Source organism: Hippichthys cyanospilos, chromosome 8, assembly GCF_059441005.1.
Source record: "Hippichthys cyanospilos isolate Australia breed blue-spotted pipefish chromosome 8, RoL_Hcya_1.0, whole genome shotgun sequence".
NCBI classification, from domain to species: Eukaryota; Metazoa; Chordata; class Actinopteri; order Syngnathiformes; family Syngnathidae; genus Hippichthys; species Hippichthys cyanospilos.
The window spans coordinates 19,625,640-19,645,605 of NC_142376.1; the positions used below are offsets into that span (position 1 = coordinate 19,625,640).

The 19,966-nt window shown below is 41.1% G+C and overlaps 1 protein-coding gene and 1 long non-coding RNA gene across 2 annotated transcripts; one reads left to right on the forward strand and one right to left on the reverse strand.

The window, feature by feature from the left end:
- Positions 1-8,461: 8,461 nt before the first annotated feature.
- slc25a28 (solute carrier family 25 member 28) lies at positions 8,462-14,687 on the reverse strand. The gene is made up of 4 exons (XM_088421699.1): positions 14,165-14,687; positions 11,270-11,498; positions 10,678-10,734; positions 8,462-9,869 (listed from the first exon to the last, which is right to left on the reverse strand). The coding sequence occupies exons 1-4, from the start codon at positions 14,504-14,506 to the stop codon at positions 9,319-9,321; spliced, it is 1,179 nt and encodes a 392-aa protein (XP_088277825.1). The 5' UTR covers positions 14,507-14,687; the 3' UTR covers positions 8,462-9,318.
- Positions 13,961-16,103, forward strand: LOC148420458 (uncharacterized). Its single transcript, XR_015866419.1, has 2 exons — positions 13,961-14,811; positions 15,847-16,103. It is a non-coding gene; the product is annotated as an uncharacterized LOC148420458 (long non-coding RNA).
- The last annotated feature ends 3,863 nt before the right edge of the window (positions 16,104-19,966 follow it).

A 19,966-nucleotide genomic window follows, 5' to 3' on the forward strand; every position in this document is an offset into this window, starting at 1 on the left:
ACTCAATGAGATGTCAACAACAGATTTTTTTTCAACCCTTTTTTACTATTCAAAAAAAACACTTCAAAAATATTCTATCTGCAGTGCACCCTTGGAAATAGGCTACATGCTGTAATATTTCAAAAATACACCTGAAACAATTTGCTTACGTTAGCCACAATTTTGTATCATATTTATAAAGACAATGTCATCAAGCAAATCCATTGTTGAAAATTTCACAACGTTTTCATTATTTTCACGATCATTACTAATTGTCTGCATGGAAAAAATGGCTGCCTTGTATTGAGTTGCGATGCTCCGACTTTTACTATACATTTTATATTAATTAAATAGCTCTATTACATTCGATATTAGTCTCTATATTAGTACTTTACGCAAGAATTTAGGCCAATAAAACACTTTTTCTTTCAGAAAATACGTATTGACTGAAATACATTCACCACAACCTTCCTTCAATTAGAATACATGAAAAATTCATCGGTCATACAAATTTAATAAACACCGTTTGCATTATTGTATGCAGAAAGCATGCATTGAACCCCATGATCATTAGTCAAAATGGACTTGACCAAAGACAATTTAAAGCCATGGGAAGACGGCAATTTTAGTGCTTTTGCAGTCAGGCGTGGTCTTTAAGATGCCTTCAGCTATCTTTTTTTTTTTTGTAAAAGTGACACTAATCTTTAAATAGTATAGTGTCTTTCCTGTGAGAACGTTCCAAGGAGTATTTGCTGAGACAAGAAGCAGAAACTTTGAGAATGTACTTCCGGTCAGGATTTGCCGATGGACATTAACCAGACAATCTCACAAAATATACTTGAAAAGAAACTAGAAATTCAAGAATGATAAAAGCCATTCTGTGTATTTAACCAAAGCCGCCCATCCAAAGTTAATTGGGACGTCAACGCACGTTGTTAATTATATTCCATTAGCTGGACAGAGCCTCCTTGCAGGTTGTGCACTAATGGGGGCGAATGACAACGTAAACAGAGCGTTTGTCTCTGTGATGGACACTCACTTCCCCCTGGTCGCTGAGTCCGTGCATGGTGCACGGCGGTGCTATAGTGTAAATAGAGCTGGCGACAGGACGGCGGTGCCTGAGGACGCAGGCCGGACGACGGTAGAGTTTAGCGATCGCTATCTGCATGCCTCCAAAGATAGCAGGGCTCATCTGAGGTGGCGTCCCCCGGACAAAAGGTTCCCGTGGCAACCGCCCCAAACACTTAACGCACAAATAGGAGCGCCTCATAATGCTCGGGGTGACTTTTACCTCTTGAGTCATTTTATCCAGTCCTGGGGTCAAATGTGTGTGAGTTTTGTACCTTTATTCTATAAAGTGCATAACTGATGTATTATATTATACACACTCATTATAGTGTACATTATGGTATACACACTCACTCACTCACTCACTCACTCACTCACTCACTCACTCACTCACTCACTCACTCACTCACTCACTCACTCACTCACTCACTCACTCACTCACTCACTCACTCACTATTTCATGACTACAATTACCATGTGGCTATATAGGCTATTAGCATTGATAGCTTTGGCACACTATTGTTTTAAAAAATTAGCTAAATGACATATAATCTCCAGATTTGTATTTAAATAAAAAGTAATAACCACAAGCTGCTGACACAGATTTATTTCAAAACAAACTACTCCCAGGACACATTACAAATTATATTACAACTGATAACAAATAATGAACATGTATATCTAAAATAAGAGCAGTGCTTCTCAAATGATGGGGCGGAGCCCTTGGGGGAGGGGGGGGGGTGGGGGGAGGGTTGGGGGGGGGGGGGCGTTGATGACCCCAGGGAAAAGCCTATGTTTTTTTATGGGAAGTGTAAATGCAAAAAAATATGATTTTTTCTTTTTTTTTAGTTTCAGGCGCTTTGATGCACCTGTTTTTTTTTCTGTTTTAGACTAAGTGGTAACCCGTACAAACGTTGTAAAAATTAATTGTCAATTTTTTGAAAGTTTATTTGTATTGCTTTGTTATCTTTTGTTAATTTAAAAAGGATACATTCAAATACATATACCATTATTATAGACAATAATCATTTTTACAGTCAGCATGTCGAGTGAGGGAGACACAAAAAATGTCCTCTTTCCTGGGGTCGGGGGGAGCTCGGCAAAATATAATTGAGAAGGACTGCATTTGAGCAAGTTGCATGGCACAAGTGAAATTGTTGTCAATATGTTTTAGAAAATATATTACTGCAAGAAAAATAAAAACACAAATGTTTCTCAATTTTGATTGACACTTGATCGGAATGTGGTTAAAATCGAGTATATATCGTATAAAAGAACAGACCCTCTTTGTGGTTGATCTGACCAATTTGGAGTTGGAAGTGGTTGTTTGAAAACCTTCCCAGTTCAAAAAATGCATTCAGGAGGAAAATTATCAGAGCAGGTTGTAATAGCTGAAACACGACAATAATTTGTAGCAGGTTTCCCTCTTGTGGAAACCTGCTACAAATTGGTTTTACTATCACGTTGAATGTCTTTCTGTGTATTATTCATATCAAGTCAGTATTAAAATTCGGAGTCCTTCTGGCAGTGACATAGCTGAGTGCACTCCTAACGTATTGTTTGGCTTTTTTGGTCCACAGCAGACCGCGGGTGAGACTTTGGATCAACAGAGGTTCATGGATATAGACTGCTGGTTTGACCCAATCTCATCCATGCACAGTCTCACCCAGGAAGAGTTTTAGGCTTGTTCCAGATACATTTAGCAGATAACATCAGTACACTAGGGAATGTAAACATTTACAGTGAAACCTCAAGACCTCTATACTAAACAATATCACCTCCCCTATAGGGATGCCACATCCATCACAAGCAAAGCACACCATCTCTATGTCGCCTCTTTTATTCCTCCAACGATTTACACCTTTCCACACAATTTGAAGTGATATCATCAAAATGCTTTCTCCGCTTTGGCATCAAGACAGATCGCAGTTTGAACAAACAAACAGGAAAATATCAGACACTTTCTTGCATCTCACGCTTTTGCTGTGGAATCGCTTGAAGGTTCAGGCTCACATCGGCACCACAAAAGTAAAAACAATGATGTCAAGGTTATGATGGTCAGTGGGAATAATTCTTACAACAAGCATCCAAAAAGCTCCAAAGTTGTCCTCAAAGCAAGCATTAAGTACAAATCTTTGATTGGGTCCTGATTGTTTTGGACAAGAAGGCTAAATATGAAGATATGACCCATTTATAGGGGCTAACAAAACAGCTATTCAGACAGGCCACATTTCCTGTCATCCACCCCAACATTCAGTACCTCTATAGAATTTAATTGACATTTTTTACCCTTGGCTAAGGACTATTGACATAATTGATCATGACCCACATGTTGGAGTCCACATGGCCTTCATTGGGAGAAAAAGACATTCATAAAAGGGGTTTTATGCCATTTCTGGGCCCAATGAGGTTTTGGAAGGTTTCATGAGCCAATAGTTGCGAATGACCACATAGGTTGTTTTTAGATGTCCCAAATTACAACTAATCATTACGATTTATATGAAAGCAACCCATATTTGTCATGTATCTGTGAACACTGTATATCCAAATATTAACTCTAAAACTATTAGAGGCCGTCTTTCTCTAATCTCAGCCAACAGTAACTACAATAAAACTCATCTACAACAAAACCTGCATGTGTAAAATAAATCCCCCCTGTGTGAAAAAATTCCATGCACTGAAGCCTTTCCCTCTTTCTTACTTCCTCATACAAGGAAAAATCCCCCTGTTGCATGATACGAAATGTTTTTTTCTGCATTTGTGTTGCCCTGAAATTGACTACGGCGGAAGCACGCCTGCAGCAAAAGGTTATCTTGATTGATACTTGACGCTCCGGCACGCATTTTGCACCATTTATACGCAGTGACTTTTGCTCGCAGTCAGACGATATTCTACCATACTTTAAGTGGCAGTGAATTGACTCTACAGCATACAAACAACACTACTCTGTAACAGAGGTAGAGAATCCTAGTAAATTCAAACGAATTGACTCATCAGCTCTCTTTAATGTGGTGCTCACCAGGAGTTGATTGAAAATCTGGAAGATACACATTGTGGAAAATGTATTCCATGTAGACTTCGCAGAGGGGTGTGATTGTCGAAATAATGTCATTTTGATGCGTGCAGCTGTGCTGACCTTAAACCAAGCCAACACTTGAAGACAGGATAAAAGTAAAATAGAAGAAAGATGGATGAAACAAAGTGAAAGACATTATGCTAGAAATTGATGTAAGTATGACAATAAATGCTTATTGTAGATTTGGCAATTGCTTTTTTTTTTTTTTTTTTTAAATGTTGGATGTTTTTTTTTTTTTTTTGTAGATTGCACAACATGTGTTTTTATGTTTACGTCCGAGATGGATCTACTATAGTGAAAAGCCCTGTTGTAAAAAATTTCTAGCTGCAAATATGATTCCGTTGTAGAAGAGTTCTACTGTATGTAATGTTTTAACCAAACCTCTATCGCAATTTCAGTTTCAGTTGCTTATGCACAACAATATCCAGTCACAAATACCACTACTCTGCACTCATTGATCGTCAATAACTACCTAAAGCGGCCTCATGACCACAATGCATAGCGGTAAAAATATGAGCTGTTCCACCAGTCATTGAGGTTGGAGGTCATAACAAAATTAGCAAAGAGTGGTCATTTTTTGTTTTTCCTCTGGCATACACCCTTCACTGCATCTGGAAGATATTTACTGCACTTCTCTTTGTCCTCATTTTGTCATGTTACAGCTGTATAATAACGACATCAAACACAGTGAGCTCCTGTTAACACGTGTCCTTTAGTCATAAGTCTGGAAGTCTATGGAAGTGGTTCTGCATATCAACTACTACACCTACTCCATTTTGCTAAAGTTATACTTCATCAAATAAACAAGAATAAGTTGTGCAACAACATAAACATTTAAGTTTTCGAAAAAAGTTTTTTAAAGATTTTAAACTCTTTTCTCCTCAAATGAAAACTCAACTTCATTCACAAACCCAATCTTACACAAAGCTTCTCAACTCAACCCAATCTCGTAATAGTCTTAATAGGTCAAATGTGACTCCTGTTCTCTTGTAATGCATCTCTCCCCCCAAAGCGCATGGCTCAAAAAGCCTTTAAAGAATTGTTTCATAAAGCAAACGTCCAAGAAGGAATCAAAAGGTAGACAGGAGCAAGTTCACCTGATATTCTTCTCTTTTGCTGTCCAGTGTCATTGTAATACGGAGCATTTCAAATCTTCTCATCCACTTTGGACATTCTGTCAAACATGAAAAGTCAAAAGGCTCCGAGGGATTGCTGTGGTGGCCATTCAGCAGTTCAAGTCCTGGTTTCCTCACATTCAGGATCTGCACTTATAGTACCGTCTCTCTGTACCAGCCGAAACCTGCCAAGTGGGACCATATCCTAGCACCACTCGTAAAGTATCAGGCATGCGGTCAACATTGAAGATTTCGACTCTCATTATTTCCAACGATCCTCTCTGCTGCAACTGCCCAGACAAAAAAAAAAAAAAAAAAAAACTTCCTCCGCCATTTAACCACACTTTATGTTCCCAAAGCATACTGCAAGGATTTACAGTTTGCACCTTCTGACACCAAATATAATAACGCCACCAGACACAAAGAGATCTTATTAACACGTGTACAGTACTTTGGTCATAACAGGTTGATGTCAAGAGACCCCAGCACCAAGCATCGTCGGACAAGCAGTTCTGCATACCTACTACTACAACAAAAACCTAATACCAAACTGTATTAAACAAATCTCAATGAGAAAAAGTTTTTTTTTTTAATTTATTAAAACGAAAACTTAGAAATCACATTTCCATAAGTATTCACATCCTTTACTCAATACTTTTGTTGACCCACCTTAGCCTGGTAATGAGTGGTGAGTGGCTTTAGTCTGACCTTTCCAGCATACAGGCCTCATTGACTGGCGAATCGCTGCAAAGATGGTTGCCCTTCTGGATGGCTCTCCACTCACCACAAATGTCGGAGTTTTGAAAGAGAGCTACAGAGAAAAGGGGCCCAAACAGCACCTACCAAATTGACTCTGACTTGAACGTGTCAGAAAACAGGCTTCTGGTAGCCTTGTTTGGGTTTTTAAGAACTGATGTAGTTTGTTGCTAAGCCAACGTGGGATTTGCATTGACCCTGATGTTCCACACCAGAAGAGAGTTCAATGTGGCCAAATCTGACTTTTGGACATAAAATGGTAGAAAAAAAAGATTCCAGCAAAAGTGGGATTTATGCCATTTGGGGTCTTACTGGGTGTGCTGACATCAAAAGGTGACTTTGCAGTCAAAATTGTACTTCCAAAACTTGAGATCGTATGTATGTGTACTGTATGTATAGGTGTCATTGGAGCAGTTGGCGCTGACAAGAGCTGGAAGGCAGAGCGTCTCAGCTAATTTGACAGAGACAGAGCAGCTTCCTTTTCAAGATCAAGTTCTAAAGGGCAGGGAGGTCTATTTCCTCTTCAGTGTCCCTGACTGCACCTGTGTTACACACACTGCACATCACACATGAGCACGGATGTGCACAAGAGTAGTGTGCTGGATCTTAAATTCCAGTCATAAGTGTTCCAATGAAGATTTAATGACCTCACATGCATTTTCAAAGAGAAAAAAGGCATGGGTGTGAGTGGGAGAGAAAGTGGGGACACCTGCATTCATCTACAACAATGGTGCAATGTTACACATACTCCCAAGGTTTCACACTCCTGTAGGCTAATATTAAAGCAATACTGTATATAGTTTCGGGGCCTTTTTGATGATTATACAGTACAATAAATACAGCACAATATACAGTATGCAAGGAGGCAGTAGGGAGAAATGGCACAAAGAGAGAGAGAGAGAGAGAGAGAGAGAGAGAGAGAGTGTCATATTGTGTGTGTGAAAATATGAACATATTCACAGGTGCTTGCTCCAAGGGGTTTTGAGAGGAGGCTAGAGTTTCCAAAACACAGGCTCCTAACAGTACTCAAGGGAGAGTGTGTGCGTCCATCTGCCAGCCCTTTGTCAACACTATGAGTCTTTGGCTACAATACTGTACGTGTGTGTGTAAATGCGACCTTAGATAACAGTAAATATGCTTGGACTGGCCGCTTTGGAACTTTGGACAACAGTACCTTACCTAGTGACACTGTTGACTAGTTCTTTAGCAAATTCGTATCAAACTGTGTATTCTTCTCTAAATGTATACACGCTGTATAAACTATGATAAAGACAATAGATTTAAAAAAAACATGTCTTCATTTTCAGGAAGCCCTGATGAGGCTGAAAACGGATATACAACTAATTTCTATACCATATAAAGTGTCTTTAATTAACTGCAAAATCAAGTTAAGATGTTCTATTTTGGACCCCAGGAAAAATAGCTAATGGGGATTTTTAATCAAATCAAATCAAATAGGCCTTTTTTATTTCATATTTCAATTATTAAGTAAAAAACTGAAAAAAAAAATCAGATTCTATGGGGCAGCCCTGGCTCAGACAATAGAGCAGGTCGTTCGGCTATATAGGGGTCAGCCTTTTGAAACCCGCAAATATCAAATATGGGGGCAAATTATTTTTTAATGTTAAAGGTCCAATAGCTTGTAAACCCTGAACAATTGAGGTGCTCAAACTTGATATTTTTTGTTTGTTTTGGTTTTATCCAAGTCTTGTCCATGTTTTGGTACACACAGTAAAGTCTTGACAAGGACATGGGTGAGTACCATTTCTATATGCAGTTACACATTGCGATAAGGAATATTTTCCCCAGAAACAACACAACATATATTTTATGTTAATCTCAGATCATGATCAATGTCCCGTTGACGTATCTTGTATGATCGTGTAGTTCTCTTCCTCTTAGTACATTGTGTACCTATTACGTTCCAGTGTTTCCCTGCACTGGGGACATACCGTATTTTCCGCTGTATAAGGTGCACCTAAAAGCCTTACTAAAAGCTGATGGTGCGCCTTATAATCAGGAGCGCCTTACATGTGGATCAATATTGAGATTGGGATCCGTAGATGGGGAATGAAGTGATTAAGTAAGCTTTACCTGTTTCTTTTGGGTGTTTACAGTTGAACAAGGTTGGTCATATTGACAGAGTTAATATGCTATTGAGAGTTTGGAGTTATTATTTGAGTTATTGTTATTACTTTGAATATTACTATAGTGATTGAAAACGTTTTAAAATATGTCATTAAATGAGAGTGCGCCTTATAATCTGGTGTGCCTTATATATGGAAAAAGTATGTAGTTTTGATGCATATGTATTTTCAATCTTCTGGTCACCATCAATGAAGACAATTGTTTCAAGCTAAGATGAAACTCCAATTTGATCTTCTGCTTGAAACTTCAAATGTATCATTGTCTGCATACGTGTTGAAACGAAGCATTCCAAAAAAAAAAAAAAATGCAGCCAAAATGATTATTGATTATTTATGAGCACTATCCACAGCTCATAATTTATTATTGAATGATGAGTGCAATTCAGAATCAGTATGATCGACAGCTTCCACTTACTCATGGGTACAATAGCAACATTTTCCCACATAGCTTATTTAGATGACTCTTGGTATTTGGGGCGCAAGCTATTCCATTCCATGCAACCAGTGCCTTCAAAGATTATAACGATAACACACTCAGTAGTAGCAGAGAGAAAAACTAAGACCAGCCTCAAAACAGCCACCTGCAGACAAGGCAATCATGGTGAATAGCTGAGAAGTCCAAGGAGTTGTCGTCAAAGCAAATTATGCCAAAAAGGTTCCTTGCGGATCACCTTTTATGTTGGGGGGGTCAAAAATAAATTAAACACACATTTTTAGCTATAACCAACATCTTGTTTTGGACATTGAAAGCATGACAAATAATTCATTTCGTCCCATTAAATTATACAAATGCAGAATTGGTTCTTACTGATAATTACTTAAATTCCAATTTGCTGGGATGTGGCTTTACAGTGATTTAAAAATAAAATCAAGTAGCCCTACATGTTGTTGGGAAAAGCCTCTCAACAGCAAACTTGCAAAATTGGCTGTGTAACAAAATGTGAGCTGTAACAAAGGTTTAAAAAATAAAAAAAACACTACTGCCCTCTTCTGGTAGCAAACCCGTGGCCTCTATAGTGGAACAATTCTAATGTGACATTTCTTTTGCTTTAGCAACATAAATCAAAGTGTGCGTAGTCAGCAAACGGCGTTTTAAAAACTCTTTCTGAAAACGGCCAATGGGTCTTGGTGCGGTTTTATGCGTTGTGCGTTACGAGCCGTCTTGACCTCAGGGCGTCTACATCTCGGCCCCCATCTTATGCGATCGCCTCTTGTCGTGCTGGTGCTTGGTGAGTCCGTACTTGAAGAACTCGTATACGGACCAGCTGATGGCCGTGGAGGGCATCTGGTAGATGACCCTAGCCTGCACTCCCTTGAAATAGCCCCGCAAGCCGCCCAGCCTGTAAACCGTCCGGAAGGCGTGGGCCAGGCCTGTGATATGTCTGTGGGCTCCTTGGCTGGCCGACAGGGAGCTGAGGGCGAGTGATTCTTGTGTGTTGAGGAGGGTCTTGCACACATCCAGCGGTGTGGTGGCAGCGGCGGCCAAGGCCCCGGCCAGAGCGCCGGACAGCATGTGAGACGAGGGGTTGTATTGTCTGTGGGGGTTGAGCAGCTCCTGGAGGTATTCGTAAGTCATGAAGTGGAGTGCTTGGAAGGGTACGTTCATCGTCAGCTGGGTGGTGTAGCTGCGGTAGAACGCTCGGGGGCCTTCCTTCTGCCACACGGCGCGTATACAGTCCAACGCACCGCGGTAAGGTGAGTTATACATCTGCATTCGCTGCTTCACAACTAGGTAGGCCCGTGTGGCAACCACGAAGACATCCAGGAGTTGCCAAAGGGGTTTGAAAACAGAAAAAAAAATACAAACGAATTTAGTCGTCTACAAAATTCACTCTAGTTTCCATTTAGATTAACCTAGACAAACAGAACAAAATAGGACTTTACAAGCAGAAGTGGGCTCAAGATTCTCTTCCACAAACACTTCCATTACGTGTTTAGTTTTGCATTTGCAAAGCTCTTTCAAATTTCCCCTGATGAAAACCAATCAACAGAACCAAAAGTCTTCTTTTAATTACGAGCAACTTAAACACTTTTAAACCTGATGCTAACAGGGAGTTGAATCTGTTAGTGAGTCTACGATTCAGCGCAAATTGGGGCTAAATTTTTTTGATCAAATTCCCCTTTCCCTGCACATCTAAAATAAACACAAGCAATAAATTAATGTCGAAAGGTCGCCACACTACACTACCTGCAGATTTGCATTTTTCTTTTTAAATAGGGCTTTAATTCTTCATTCAAAACGTATAATCGATTCTTTGAATTTCTTTAGAGATGCTTTGGAGTTTAAAAAGATAATTATTTAACAATACTTTTCTAATGGAGTTGGATGTTGCAGAATGTTTCGATACCGAACGTTTAGCTTTTAGCAAAGTGCAGAATAACGTTGTCTGACGTGTGTAGTCAACGTAACGGGAATGTAGCTCTACTCGCCATCTTGTTGTATTATAACCAAAACAAAGACGATTAAACAGTGAATTGTGAGACTTTGCACCAATAAAAATGTTACTGAGGTACATAAAATCTAAGAGGACTGTACCTTCTGAAGGGTTCATGGCTGCATCGTGAAGCAGAGTGGCCACACATCCAGCTGCTCCTGCAATTAACACGACTCAGACATTAAAATTATGTCAGGTAACTGCCAAGCATTTTACGTGACCTGCTGACGGCTGGAAAGAAGTAAGAAAATAATCGTGGGAAGCCTTCACTAGATAACATGGCATGAGAGACAATGAAAAGGGGAAATACGGAGTTGTTTAGAGGAAAGGGAGGAGGGGGGATATAGGACTTACCCAGACTCCCAATATTCTGGAAACAGGGAAGAGAGAAAGTAGGGAAAAGATGGCAAAGGGCAAAATGGCATTCAGTGTAAGAATTTCCATTCACGGGAACTGAGTCAAAACTAACTGGTATTTAGCGACAGAACTGCACTGTTAACAGTTTGCAATGGAAATGTTTCGCCCAACCGGCAGCAGTTGCAATGGAAATGTTTCGCCCAATCAGATGCCGGACATTTACTGCATGTACTAATGGGCCTAGTCATAAATGAACCTGGGTATAAAAACATCACAACGATATTGTAACATCAGACAGCACAGCCTAATAGTGTAATCGGTTAAGTTGTATGGTACCATTAGCCAAATGGCTGTTAGCGCCAGGGTGGATCACATCACTCAGAGTCTTTTTGAGTTTCTCATAGCTGGCAAAGTACAGGGCATGGGCAGGGCCCGCCCCGATGGCCGTCACATTCAGGCCTCTCATTGGCCGCCACGCTCCCTCCGTGGCCACGATACGGCGGAGGGCATCCATCACGTTCCGGTAGCGGGCAGCGGGGTCGGGCTGGAGGCTCTGCATTCTTGTCTGGGGAAGAATCCAAAGGGGGCAAATTCAACAATCCCAAAGCGATGAAAGCGTTTTGTGAGCAAATAATGGATCTGATAGGGTGTGTGGAGCGTGTCGGTGTACATGCATTCATGAATAGAAGGAAGCGTAAAGTTACAAGCTTCAAGGTCACAAGGACGCGGCGTATATCCTGCTTGTGTTCCCACTGACCCGAGATCACAACTTTCTTTGTGTCCTCAAACAACAATAAATTAATCCAACACAGAGTCAATCATATGCTCTCCGCTATAAAATAAAGCTTTGAAAATGAACGGTGATATAAACCTCTAACGCTGCGTTCGGGCTGCTTGGACAAACTTACAACTGACCTCCAGTCTGTGTGCACATGCAGGGACTTGCGCAAAAAATAAACAGTGCCTCATGAGACCCTGTGCTATGAGGGACGCAAAAACAGCGCTCGGCAATGCTGCTCACATTAGCCGAGTTAGATGTGTGGTACACAGCGTTCTCGGTTTACACTGGATCTGAACGGTGTGCAATGAACTAGTTTATGTAAGAATGTCAGAGGTCATCGACCTTTTATAAACGGAGAGCTACTTCATGGGTACTGATTAATGCAGAGCGTTAACACTATACCAAATTCTGGACTAATGATTTTGCTCAAATTTTACCAATAGTTATGTTATTACTAATGAATGATATTGACCAATCAATAGACACTGATTCTGTACGTTTCTCACAATGATTATCAGCAAAAATTAAACATGGAGCATAACAATAAGCAACACTTTGTTCTCTATACCTCTGCAAGTGTTTACATTTTCAAGTGATGACTTTTACAACATTGCTATAAAATCACAAAGTCCCATCAGCTGGTGAGACAGTTTTAGAACAGGCTCATAATCTACTTTATGTGGACCATTAGGATCTAACTGGTGCCCCAAGACGCCATGTTGGTGATCCCAGTCAAATGGCAAAAAAAAGCACTCCGTTTCCACCAAAATTAGTTTTGAATTTGATTATTTTTTATTTTGAGCTGGAAATGTTTTCCATATATTTATTGTTATCATGAACTCATTAATATTTCACTCTTATCTTTTTGTATGGTGTACAATGACAATAAATGGCATTCAATTGAATTGAAATTAGCATTGGTAAGTAGAAGCAACTGTCATAAACCTACTCCAAACGTACAATTACACTTCACAATTTAGATAGTGACTATATAAAAATACTTAAGACATTTTAAAGGCACATAAACTCAACAGTCATTAACAACTAGGAGCTTGATTTTAAGAATTGTGAGAAAAGGTGAAAAAACAAAAGTTTCCGATCTCCCCTTTTCAAAAAGGTTCGATATTCATTGTAATCAATAGTTCCAGATTAGTCAAGAGCGCACCCCACTTCAATAACAAAGTCAGCTGGAATTGGCTTCTGTTCAAGCGTGACATAATGAGGACAACATTATTTCATTTCATGTTGGCTATGCTCCCTGCGTAACCCCTAAAAGACGCCATCAGTAAACATTAGCTTCTACTCAGTCCATGCAGGCTGTGAGAGAAAACTACAGGTGTTCAAGACGTGGATGAAGGGTCGGCGTCTGAGCTGCTTTTCAGTGTGACACGGACAGCTGGATGTCCTAAGCTTAATTTGTGTCATCTCTCCAATGCAATGATCACAAGCAACTGACTGACCTTGTGCTCAACAGGTCTGGACACCAACCCATGCAACAACCAGACAAAGTTAATGTGATTAAAATACTGCCATACAACCTTGTAAGAACCACCAACTTCATATACCGTGTTTGTGGGCTCATTAACGCTTATTTATCCTGGCTCATGTGGCAAGTGAAATGTTTGGTGTTACTAAGAAATATCCTTGTTGTGGAGAGAGAATCACAAATAATGCAACTGCTTACCTTGTGTGCTTTGAATAAATACCCGAAATAACAATTATGACCTTGAACGGAAACCATAATAATTACACTAAAAATAATGATAATAGTGAGAATAATGGCAATAATTATCACTTTACTCATCACACATTTCATGGAGATGTCTGGTTTTGCGTTTGAACTCGTCATTTACTGTCGTGTTGCAAATATTTGAAATTGCTTTAGCGACCCAAATCTTTTGATAGGTAATGAATACATTTGTACCCATTCTTTTATTGGCCTATGTATTCATGTGTTGTGTCTGTATGTATGCACGCGTTGTTTTGTTTTTGGGTTTTTTTTTACATTGTGCATCTTTGTTTTCTATTCCTTGAGTCTGGCAAAAAAAATAAAGATAAAGTTGATTGATAACTTGACTGAGGCTGGCTGACATGGCTGACAACCAACTGTTGACTCACGTTGAAGTTTCCCACCAAATAAACGCGTAAACATGAGTTACGAAGCAATCTAATCGATGTTTTTACTTACACTATCTACAAACAGGACGCCTCATATGAGACTCGATTGAATACGGTCTCGCGCGTTAACTAGCAAACATTGAATAATGTCATGGCTAGCATGCTAACGCGTTACCAAGGAGAAGCTAACCGCTGACCTTGTGCTCAGCTCTGACGCGTGTTTTGGTTAGCATGGGTGGCTAACCAGCAATGCTAACAGCAACGGAATTCTATCAGCACAGACGGCGCAGAAACAAATAATTGGAACTAGTTGTTGCCGCCGAGCAAGCTACCTTGACGCAATCGATTGGGAACATGAGGCAATGCTCCATGATCCCGGCCACGGCTCCGGCCAACATGTGCGTGCTCGTGGAGGCTCCCTGTGGCAAGCCCTCGTAGTCCGGTTCAGAGTCATCACTTTGATCCTGTGCGTTACGGTTTAAATCAACAGTCTGTAATTCGGTCTCGCCTCCGATCCTCGGCGACAGGCTTCCCACGATGCTTTCCGAAACTCCCAGGAACCTGCCCCCCAGCCATCGAACTTCTGCCCCGGCAGATGCGCCAGCAACCCCGGGATCGTTGCCTGCACTCTCCGCTGTCATCCGACGCCTCCTTATAAATCCATCCGCTTCCATTAGAAACTGAGCGACTGGAGCTAAGGGATTGTTCAAGCACGCACAAATGTCTTAAAATGTACAATTCTGCTCCGAAGTTTTGCATTCCCTTAGGCGGGGTTGGCGGCTCCTTCGCCCCGCTACAACATTCCCACCCGCGTCGTCGCTTGCCAGCCGCAGCCAAGCAAGGCCGAAAAAGGACGGAAACACGGAAGCGCGACACCACCAAGCGATGAAGATGATTGGCTCCCAGAGGCATGTCCTCCACGCGCCATTGGCCGAAAGACCTATCCTTCAAAACTGTGACTGCAGACCAACGTTTGTTTGTGAGTGGCCTTCTGTTTAGGAAGTTTTCCTTGTTTGTGACTCAGGAGTATGTGCGTTTCTACTCGTGTCCTCAATTCATGTCGTGTAGTTAAAATGTGTAAAATGAATTATTCATCATCATCATATTTAAGTACAACTCTTTTAGTGTACGCTGTACAACGTTGCCATGCCATATAGCACCATGCTGTTGCGTAGTAACAAAAAATCCCAACGCACACCACCGGTCCATCTCCCCAAAAAGTCACATAATACACGTACATATATTAATCTATTCTGTGTGAAATCTTCGTATAGTTAGTTGTACACAAAACTATTCTTGTGTTGCACGAACAGCAACAGTTGTCTACGGAAGTTAAATTAACTTTCTGTCACTCATTGAAGAGCATTTGATTTTTCTGCTGGTCACCGGCATAGATAGATATCATTCTGTTGTGCTTGTGTACCCAATCAAATGTCCAATAAGTGTATAAGAGCAACTCACGCAGGCACTGCACAAGATTTGTCTGATACATACGATTTTCTGCCATATTTTTCATACTTTTTTTCACTCGCTCTGAATATGCTTTGAAAATGAGCATCAGCGTTGCACTGCTGTTTAACAGTGTTTCTGCTTCTTTGTTTGTTTTATATGTATTAGGTTTTTGTTTGCAATGTTATTTTACTGTAGCATGGTCTTTTTGAATGTGCTTTAGAAATAAAACTTCACATGACTATTTTTTCAGCAGTATTTTGCTTGATTAAAATTGTTTAAAGGTATAAAATTGCTTGTTATACCTGTGTCCCGCCATTTTGCTTTTGTCCTTACAGGGAAAGATACCTTATTATAAAGCAGTAGAACACTGCAGTCAATCAGCAAAGAAAGATATGATAGGTAATTAAAAAAAAATATATTTTTGTAATGGTTACATCTTGGAATGCACGGAGGAAAAGTACTCAGCACATTTGCTTCACCATTTTGAGGTTTAGAATTCAATTCCAGGCTCAGCCTTCCAGTGCTGCATTAATTATTTTTCACATGCTTGTGTTTCTTCTAGCTAGTCCGGCTTCTTCACACATCCCCAGAACATGACTCTATGCTGATTTGAAGACTCTGAATTGTCCATTTGGTAAGAATATGAGTAAGAATTGTTGTTTATATGTGCTGCTATTGTTTGGCAAAACAGACTAAGCTGTACTGCTCAGTCAAACAGGATAAGTGTACTTGGTTCACAAGTCTCAAATGAAATGTATGTCATTCAGTTTTTTTTTTTTTTAAATAAAGTGTTCAAGTGCTCAACTTCATTATTGGGTATGACTGATGCTATTTTGAATCATTACATCTCTCTCTCTCTCTCTTTCTCTCTCTCTCTCTCACTCGCTCGCTTCCTCCCTCCAGTGTGTGTGTGTGTGTTGTCTACATATATATATATATATATATATATATATATATACACACACACACTGTATATACAATTTAATATATATACACACACACACTGTACTGTATATACAATTTAATATAATACTTAAAGATGTCAGTATATTGACTGGACACCATCAGTTTCTCAGCCTGAAGGAAAAGAAGGTGTTCTCTCCCTCCTCGCAAAGGATGTTATTGTGTTTTGTTGTGGTGGTGTAATAACTACATAATTGAATTGCCTCCTTTAATGCCTGAGAGGGCCTTGGAAGTCGACAGTGTTGAATTTCTGCCGACAAAGAGGAATATAGTGTTAATTTCTGCTTACAAGAACAAAATCTCCTGCTTGTGATTTCATTACGGCCGATTGACCGTTACCCACAGACTTTCCTTAAAGGAAAGGCAAAGAGTTTACCCAGTCCAGATAATTTCTCTTGCCTGCTCTAATACATCAGGGGAGAAGGATGGCAGTTCAGGAGGGAAATCCTAGAACACCCAATACCTCAATTTAATCCCTCAGCCAACAGAGTGCTCGCTCTATGCAACCAAGAAGATTTATTTTACACCATGTAAGCAAAATACAATCCAGAATTGTCTATAATGAGGAAAATATTACATGGTTACGTTCTGTAAAATTTTTTTTAAGTAAAACTATTCCTTCCTCACACCTTAGTCATCTTTTTCCTGCTGCTGATGATCTATGGCTTTTCAACCAGCCCAATATCTTCTACAACAGTAATATCTGATGAGCTCATATTCACACTTTTATGAAAACCAACCAGGTCAAGTACAAGTAGACAATACTGTAGGTAATGTAGAGCACAAATAACAGGTGAGAACTCTAAACCTTTTCATTCAGAAGCATGAATAGGTATTGCTGCAGCAATATTTACCATATTTCGAACCAAAGCATTGATACTTTGTGCCAACACATTCTGTTTGTATACATTCATGTGTTTGTATTCTATTCATTACCTCATTCAATACCTCAATGTTGAAGTATTGTACAGGGTACTTTTTATGTGTGTGTATGATTAGTACAAGTGTACTCTAACCAACGCAGATTGTCTATGGCCACCCCATTCGGGGTTCACTTCCTTTCATAAGTAAGCTTGAGAAGTTCCCGGTCTCCCGTGTCCTTTTGTTACGGCATCAGGCGTTGGCTACGAAGGAGGATGCCCTTCGGACATGGATTTCCCGCACCAGCGAATCCCTGAGGGCTCACTTAAGACCGCTCTGCCCACTTGCATCTGAGGCAAGAGTGTTTCTTCAGAACAACCATGGCCTGAGCCCTAACAAGTGGGACAGTTCAGATGTGGTGGTGGAGTTACTCGGTCGGGATCAGTATCGAGTGAGTGTTGAGGGTGGATGGGTGAGGTCGGCTGACTTTGTAACCAGAGGTTCCTCCACAGCTACACACCTGCCACCCCCTTTGCGCGGGAGCAACCGTGGCACAGTTTCCACAGCCCAGGGCCTCACCTAGCTCAGTGATGCCCCGGAGGCTTGGCCGTCTGTCAGGTGATGAACCTCGCGATGCTGGCTTGCACTTTTCCCTTTCTCTGTTGTCTGATGGGTGGTCTCTGACCTCAGCTCCTAGGGTGACTCTGCCTCCGACGTTTTTTTCGGCGCATCACCTCAGGCGCCGCAGTCTTCACCACTACTTCTACTGCCTCTACCTCTGTCTGCTCAACCATTGCGGACGAGGAGGCCAAGCAGGTCCTACGAAACGGAGACTTGGCCGCTGGACTGAGTCCAATTAAGCTCGGACTGGGGGGGTGAAGGATGGTCCACCCTCCATTAGGGAGCAGTATTTCATCAAGTATATTTTCTCTTGATACAGGAAGAAAGAAGTTGCCATTTGTCTTTGTGCCGTGTTCGACAGAAAGAGGAATGTTCATGTTGTAGTGTTGTGAAGCTGTTTGCCTGGTTATTGTGAGTGTCATAATACTGATTATTTGACATCACTGTGTTGTGTTATGTATATACTGTTGGTTTGCTTTAATGCAGGGCTTCCTCATCGTTGTCGTTAAAATTGCGTGGACATATAGGAGTTATTCTTCCATATTCATCAAATTGCTGTTCCGCTGGACGTCTGAAGCTGAACCAGTTTTTGTTTCTTTGAAATGAATGTTTACAAAGTCTCCAATCCTTGCTCACCCTAATGCAAATTTCATGTTTTTATGTTGAGGTTGATGTTTCAGAGTCAGGAGTGGGGGAGGTCCAGTCACAGTGCTCCCCAGTCGACCAGGTGCTTCACTCCTGTGCTTTCTTCTCATGTAACCTCTGCTTTGGCTGAAGGAAATTATGTTTTTGGCAAGAGAGCTTCTAGCTATTGTTCTTTCACTGCATGGATGGATGCACCGGCTGGGGGGTGCTAAGATGCATTTCCAGGTTTTCATTGACCACAAAAATCTGTCCTACATCTGCTTAAATAAAAGACTTAAAAGGGCCATAATAAGAAAATTCAACTTTTTGGAGATTTTAATCATCTTCCAATGTTGATTTGTTACTCTAACCACTCCTAGAGTGTTATTTTCCTTTATTGATGCATTTCTAAGCATTACTTGCTTATTCTGTGCTCTCACACCGGTCCCACCCACGCAGATGAAAGTGGCTTGAAGTGCGCTTATGACAATAGGTGCAATTCGTATCGCCCCGTACCGCCTCTGTAAGCGAAAATACATGACAACCTTATCCACGTCTTTTAGTTTCATTTTGGTTCCGGAGTTGAGGAAAAGAGATTTTGCATAGGCCCGAGCACAAATTATTCCTTCCTGCCCACCTGAGTAGAGAAGTACTCCAATGGGGACATGGAGTCCAAGCTGGCCTGTCACCTGGATGCCAACTGGACCTGTTTTCTCATTTCCCAGAGGTTGTGGTTACCTGGACTCAAGGACATCAAGAGCTTTGTTTCTGCATGTGGTATTTGTGTCCGCAACAAACCATCACATCATTCTCTGCCTAGACTGTTGCATCCGCTTCCTGTTCCTTATCGTCTTTGGTACCATGTTGCATTGGACTTTGTTAATGGTCTTCCCTTGTCTCATGGAAAGACTGTCATTCTTCGAGTTGGGGACAGGTATCTCAAGATGGCTCATTTCATTGCTCTTCCAAAGTTGCCTTCAGCTTCGGAGATTCGACTTTTCTAAAAGATTTTTCTCCTCCACCGTCTTGGACAGGAGGCTGCAGTTCAGTTACCTTGTTTGGTAGAATTTTTGCAGTGCATTGAGAGCTTCTGCAAGCCTCTCCTCTGGTTTCCATCCTCTATCCAACGTCAGAGCAAGAGTGCAAACCAAGACCCGGGGGCTGCTTTGCGCTGTTTGCCACCGTCATCCGTTTTTCTGGTCTTCCTACTTTCCTTGGGGTGAGTACGTGCACAACTCCCCCGTCACTTCTGCCACAGGTATGTCTTCATTCTAGTCTTCCTGCGGGTTCCAGCCTTCTGTGTTTCCCTCGCAGGACCGAGCTCTATTTTCTATGAACATGCATCCCCTGCTGGCTCGCTGTGTCTGGCTTGATGCCCGTGTTGCCTGTGCCGGACTGTGACCCGCAATCATTAGCTGGCAAATAGGCATCAGGTTCTGGCTTCTCTCTATTGTCCTAGCGAGGCGGTGTGGCTCTCGACACATGACTAGACTGGGGTTTCCAAGAAGCTCGATCTTAGAGTCATTGACCCCTTCAAAGTTGATGCTGTGGTCAATCCAGTGGCTGTCAGGCTTTGGTTGCCTCCTTACATCAAAGTCATCTGGTCTGCAGCC